This window comes from Eimeria tenella, genomic scaffold, assembly GCF_000499545.2.
Source record: "Eimeria tenella Houghton genomic scaffold, Eth_scaff15, whole genome shotgun sequence".
In the NCBI taxonomy this organism is placed as follows: domain Eukaryota; phylum Apicomplexa; class Conoidasida; order Eucoccidiorida; family Eimeriidae; genus Eimeria; species Eimeria tenella.
Genome location: NW_013541522.1, coordinates 289,446 through 295,537, shown reverse-complemented (window position 1 = coordinate 295,537; position 6,092 = coordinate 289,446). Strand labels below are relative to the sequence as shown.

Sequence of the window (6,092 nt, the reverse complement as noted above, 5' to 3'; positions counted from 1 at the left end):
ATTAAACGCTGGAAAGGCTGCAGCTAGCTGGCTAGCTCGCTAGCTAGCTGCTCCTTCTGCCGCAGCAGCAGCTGCGGCGTCTGTAGGCGATCCTGTGTAGTCTGCTGCGGCCTGAGGACTAGCAACAGCAGCAGCAGCAGAAACCCTGCTGCTGCTGCTGCTGCGAGTCCTCAGGCCCCAGCAAACCACACAGGATCGCCTAGAAACGCCGCAGCTGCTGCTGCGTCAGAAGGAGCAGCTAGCTAGCTAGCTAGCCAGCTAGCTAAAGCCTTTCAAGCGTTTAATTATAGCCTCTGAGGAGCAGCAAAGAACTCGCGGTCGGCCCCGTGCAGCAGCAGCAGCAGCAGCAGCAGCAGCAGCAGCAGGGGGCTTCCCCAGCAGTCGCTGGGTCGAGTTTGTAGCGAAGCAAAGAATCTTTCTTCTGCAATTTAATTTAAAATTAAATATTAATTTATTATGATTGCCTTTTGCAGCAGAAGATTGAAGATTTATGGGGAGAAAGACACAAACTGAGGCGGTCTGCTGCTGCTGCTGCTCCCGTTGCTGCTGCTGCTGCTGCTGCTCGTTTTGCTGCTGCTGCCGCTCATCCTGCTGCTGCTGCTGCTGCTGCTGCTGCGCTGCTGCCGCCTGAAATTTTGGACAAAGCGGAATTTTCACAGTCAATAAACTGAGGTGTACGTACACCTCAGCTTGCTGCCGACAGGTCCACTAGTTTATCACCGAGCACACCAATTGCTGCTGCTGCTGCTGCTGCTGCACCCGTTGCTGCAGCTGCTGCAGCTGTTGCTGCAACTGTTGCTGTTGCTGTTGTTGCTGTTGCTGTGTCTGTTTCTGCTGCTGCTGCTACTACTGGTGACACGGCTGCCGCGGTGCTGCTGCTGCTGCTGCTGCCGTTTGCATGCACGATGGCTCTTGCTGCTGCACCCAACGCCACTGGCAGTTTCACCATTGCTGCTGCTACTGCTGCTGCCGATGCAGCTGTTTTTGCTGCTGTTGCTGCTGCTGCTAGCTGCTTAGCAAGTGTGCATACACCCGGGACTGCCCATGTGTGTTTCCTTTTTGTTCCGTCTGCTGCCGCAATATCTGCCCCTGCTGCTACTGCTGCTGCTGTTGCTGCTGCTGCTGCTGCTAAAGCGAGCTTTAGGCGCAGGTATCTTTAGCAATTGAGCATTAGAGTGAAAGGAATTATTTTTTGAAAATTTCAATTTTGCAAAATGATAAAAAGAAAACAATTTGGCAGCAAAGCAGCAAAAATAACAATTCAAACGTTTTCTTTTTTCTTCTTTGCTGCAGCAAAAGCTTTTGCTGCTAGATTGGTGGAAATTTAAATAAATAATTCATCAAATCCCAAAAAAGCCCCAAAAGTCCATTTTTGTTGCATGCATTTGCATGCAGCTTTCTTGCATGCATCCGCAGATGTCTGTACACCCCAAATTAGCCAATTTTCGATGCATTTAATAAAAAGTGAAATATTCATTGTTGCATTTGTTTTTATTGTTCATTTATTTGTTTGTTTTATTATTCATTTGTGCATTTGTTTTATCCAAATGCACAGAGTACACAGCCACATATATATATGTATATTACATGTGCATAAATATATTTACTGTATATATATATATATAAGTATGTTTATATATATATATATGTATATGTTATATATATTAAATATTATATATATATATATATTTATCTAAAGACATTCAATATATACGTAAAGAGTCAAATACAAACTTATAAATAAAGGTCAAGTCATAGAATATAAAAGTGAGCAAGTTTATGTTAATAATGTATGTAAATAAATATTAAAATATCTTTTTTGAATACAAAAAATATGCAAATATATAATTAAAATATTTATAAATTAAAAATAAAAATATATTACGTGTTTATGGGCACTTGCATATTTAGAATAAATATAATTAAAGACAAAAGATGTAACAAATATATATTCATAACATGTATAAACGAAGACTAAAACAACATATAGATGCATATATAAATATATTTATTTGCAAATATCTATTTTTAGTTTGTATAAAAGAATGAAAACGATATCTGAGATATAATAGACAAATATACTTCAACGCTGTACAGATATAAAGATAAGAACATCTAATATGAAAATTTCTGTAAACAAATATGCATTTATAGAATAATTAAATAAAAAGAGCATTTAGTATTTATTTACAAGCAAATATGTACTTATAAATGTGCATAGATTAATAATATATTTAGCACTTACTATTATTATTTAATAGTAAATAAACAAAATCATAAAAAGATTTGCAATTTTAATTGGTATATTCGATTAAGTTTCTAATAGTAAATATAAGTAAAAATAAAACAGATTTGGAAGCATTTGTGCGGACGCACGGGGTGTATGTACACCTCTGGAATCCACTTCTCCATCGAACATGACCATTTGTGCATTATTTGCGTTTATATTCACTTAAATAAATATATATTTTCATATTTTTAAATATTTAATATAATTATTTATGTTTAAATGTGTAAAACTGCTCAAATCGACGCAATCCAGACTGGCTGACTCGCCCGGGCCTTCAGGTGTATGTACACCTCACGCTCAGCTCAACCGGCCAGTCAAAACAGTTGCTGCTTTTCAGAGGTTTTTAATTTCAGAATTTAAATAACCTTTTGAGTTTTATGAAGCTACATTAATGTATATTGCAGAATTCAGCCCATTACATGCGTCGGCAGCTAGCTGAAGCCAGCAGCTAGCTGCAGCTAGCTGCAGCTAGCTGCAGCTAGACGCAGTTAGAAGCAGCTAGCTGCAGCCAGCCATAGCTAGCCACAGCTAGCCACAGCTAGCCACAGCTAGCCACAGCTAGTCACAGCTAGCCCTGCGAAATCACAGACGTTCGCAGCTAGCCAGAGCTAGCCACATGGCTATCCCTAGCTGCCCACAGGCATTCGTAGCTAGCCACAGCTAGCCACAGCTAACCACGGCTCCCCCTTAACAGCTGCGACTGCAGGCTCGCTAGCTAGCTAGCTAGGCAGCTGGTCACAGCTCTCCATATAGCGTCTGTGGCACTCCTAATGGAGAGACCCCGAGGCTGCGGCGCAGTAGCAGCAGCAGCAGCAGCGGTAGCAGCAGCAGCGGTAGCAGCAGCAGCAGCAGGGCCCTAGGGCTGCTGAAGTGGGGCGGGATTGAGGCAAAGGAAAGTGCTGCATTTTAAGCAGGGAAAGAAGTGGAAGCAGCAGCAGAAAATGCCACGGGGAGAAGAAGCTTCAGACTTGCTGCAGCTGCCTGTCTTGCTGCTGCTGCTAGGAGGCCACTGAGGCGCCACTGGAAACTAGTAATAATAATAATAGTAGTAGTAATAATAGTAATAGTAATAATAATAGTAATAATAATAATAATGATAATGATAATAATAGAACATGAAGACAAATGCAGCAGCAGGGCAGCAGCAGGGGCCCTTTGGGGCTTAGAGAAAAGCTCATGTAGCAGCAAAGTGCAGCTGCAGCAAAGCTGCTGCTGCAGACGCAGCCAGAGGTCGAAATGGAGGAGAAGGGCAGAAGCCTAATGGACAGAAACGGAGGCGAGCAGCAGCAGCAGTAGCAGCAACAGCAGCAGCAGCAGCAGCAGAGGCTGCAGCAGCCAGAAAGGCTTGCAAGAAGACAAGGAATACACGAGAAGCAGCAAAAACGGGCAGCAGCAACAAAGCCTGAGACTCCAGCAGCAGCAAAAAAGAGCCCCCGGCATTAATAAAATGCCTAGCCTTCTAGCAAGTGCTCACGGGCCTAGAGAGCTGAAAAAGGGGAGGAAATAGGAAAATAAAAGTTTAAGAAACCAAAAAGAATATAAATGGAAAAGAGAGCAGCAAAAAGAACAGAAAAAAATGAATAGGAAGGCTCTAGGAGGCGCCAAGGTGACCGAGACTGCAGAGGAGAGCCCAGCGGCGGCATTTTTCGCCTTTTTATTCCCTCTTTAGCAAATAAACTGCCTTACATCTATTTATTTTATTAAAATAAATCATTAAATGTCAAAATTTAATGCTCTTTGGGTCTATTTTTGCTGTTTCACGCCGCCGATCAAAGAAGTGATCGCAGGTGACCGTGCGATGCTGCTGGGGTGTACGTACACCAGCTGCGGAAACGTGCGTTTGCGTTTGAACACAAAAGTGAAGTATCAAAACTTTGATTTAATTTATATAATTGTGTTTCTATTTGCAGTTTATAGAGACGAGGAGCTGCCTAAGCTAACGAGCAGCAGCAGCAGCAGCAGCGGCAGCAGCAGCGGTCTGCTGCTGCATATCTCTCTGGACGGGGGGCTGCGGTGTGCTGCTGTTGGGCTATTTGTCTTTCTTTTCGATTTCATATTTATATTTCTTTATTTATTTGCAATCAGGTTTACAAACTGCTGGTGTAGTGGTGCTTCAGCGGTCTCAAGTATTCTTTTTGGCGAATAGACGACGACAGGCAGCAGCAGCAGCAGCAGCAGCAGGGCGAAACTCTCTGAGTTGTTTCTGTAAGTGCAGCAAATCAAGACTAGGGGCCCCAGGGCTGCTTCTGGTGGTTCTTTTGCTTCTCTGCTGCTGCTCTTCTTCGCTTTTTAAGCAGCCCCGTGGTGTGCCATGGGCCCTTTTGCTGCACCTTTTGTCTTTTGCTGCTGCTTCTTTTTGCTGCTGCAGAGACACCCGTCGAAGCAAAGGCCCGCCTCTGCTGCTGCTGCTCCTTGCCTGCTCCTTGCCTGTCTCCCGGCCCCTCAGATTTGCTTCTGGCTGGTCTCTCTGTGCCGGCCCCCTGAAGAAGCCCTGCTGCTGCTGCTGCTGCTGCTGCTGCTGCTGCTGCTGCCTTTTGCTGCGCCAGCGCCTCTGCTTCGCAGCCATGACTGGGAGACTCTCAGAGGCCCGGGGCGGCCCGGCGTCGCCGGCTGCGTGGCTGCTGCTGCTGCTGCTGCTGCTGCAGCACGCGGCGGCTCCGGCGGTGGCGGCGGCCGCAACAAACGGAGCAGCAAATGCTGCTGCTGCTGCAGCAGCACACAGCGACAGAACAGCAGCAATGACCTCCAGGGGGGCCCTCAATACCCTTTCTGGGGGCTCTGCTCAAAACCCTGCAATTAATGAATTGGTCACTGTCCAGGATCTTGCCAGCATGCAAGAGGTGGGCCTTTTGTTAATTCTTTTAAGTCCTTCTGCTTCCTGCTGCTGCTGCTGCTGCTGCTGCTGCTTGTCTTCAAGCAGTTAAAAAGATCGACTTGCTCGCAGTTAATAACTAAAAGAATTCCATTTAAGGATGTTTATAGTCAAAATGGCCTCTGCTAAGCAGCACTTGACAACACTAAAGAATGTATTCAATAATAAATATAAACAGAGAGGGGAGCAGCAGCAGCAGCAGCAGCAGCAGCAGCATCTCCTTCCCTCCTCCCCCCTCCTCCGCAGGAGGCTCTCTCCCCCCTTGCTGCCCCTCCCCGCACGACTCTGCTGCCAGCTCCACCGCCACAATCCCCAGCAGCAGCAGCAGCAGCAGCAGCAGCAGCAGCGGCAGCAGCAGCAGCAGCAGCAGCAGCAGCAGCAGCGCGGCTGGGCGGTGTGCGCCGCAGGACCTGTCGGAGCTGGACCGCTTGCTGAAGGAGCTGGGGATGACGTTTTACCTGGAGCAGTCGCGGGACATGACCATGCTGATGCCAGTAAATGCTGCTTTTGCTGCTGCTGCTGCAGCAGGACTGGACCTGCACAGACTCTCCTGGCAGGCCAAGTGGCGCATTCTCCAATTCCACATCATTCCCAACCAAGTGGTGGACCTCGACGACGCGCTGCGGGACCAGCAGCAGCAGCAGTTCGACACTTGGGAGGGCTCCCCGCTGCTGATCGGCAGGCGCAGCAGCAGCAGCAGCAGCAGCAGCAGCAGCAGCAGCAGCGGCGGCGGCGGCGGCGGCGCGGCGGAGGGGGAGGCCCCCGAGTACGTCGTCAACGGCGAAGCCAAGGTCATTTCAAAACCCCCCAAAATCGAAACTTTCAATGGGGCTTCTTATAAAATCAACAAAGTAAACCCTAAACCCTAAACCCTAAACCCTAAACGCCAAACCCTAAACCTTAAACCCTAGAGAGAAGAAACCGAGAGAG

The 6,092-nt window shown here is 46.8% G+C and overlaps 2 protein-coding genes across 2 annotated transcripts in view; one reads left to right on the top strand and one right to left on the bottom strand.

Moving 5' to 3' along the window:
• Positions 1 to 685: 685 nt before the first annotated feature.
• Positions 686 to 949, bottom strand: ETH_00030200 (uncharacterized protein; the record flags this gene model as incomplete). Its single annotated transcript, XM_013373502.1, has 1 exon — positions 686 to 949. One exon carries the CDS (start codon positions 947 to 949, stop codon positions 686 to 688), a length of 264 nt encoding a protein of 87 aa, XP_013228956.1.
• A 4,079-nt stretch (positions 950 to 5,028) lies between these two features.
• The window catches only part of ETH_00030195 (fasciclin domain-containing protein, putative), a gene marked incomplete at both ends in the record, with an annotated part of 1,873 nt that continues 809 nt past the window's right edge, over positions 5,029 to 6,092 (top strand). The window contains 2 exons of the mRNA XM_013373501.1: positions 5,029 to 5,130; positions 5,345 to 6,013. Coding sequence (XP_013228955.1) covers positions 5,029 to 5,130; positions 5,345 to 6,013 — 771 coding nt within the window. The remainder of the gene's footprint in view (positions 5,131 to 5,344; positions 6,014 to 6,092) is intronic.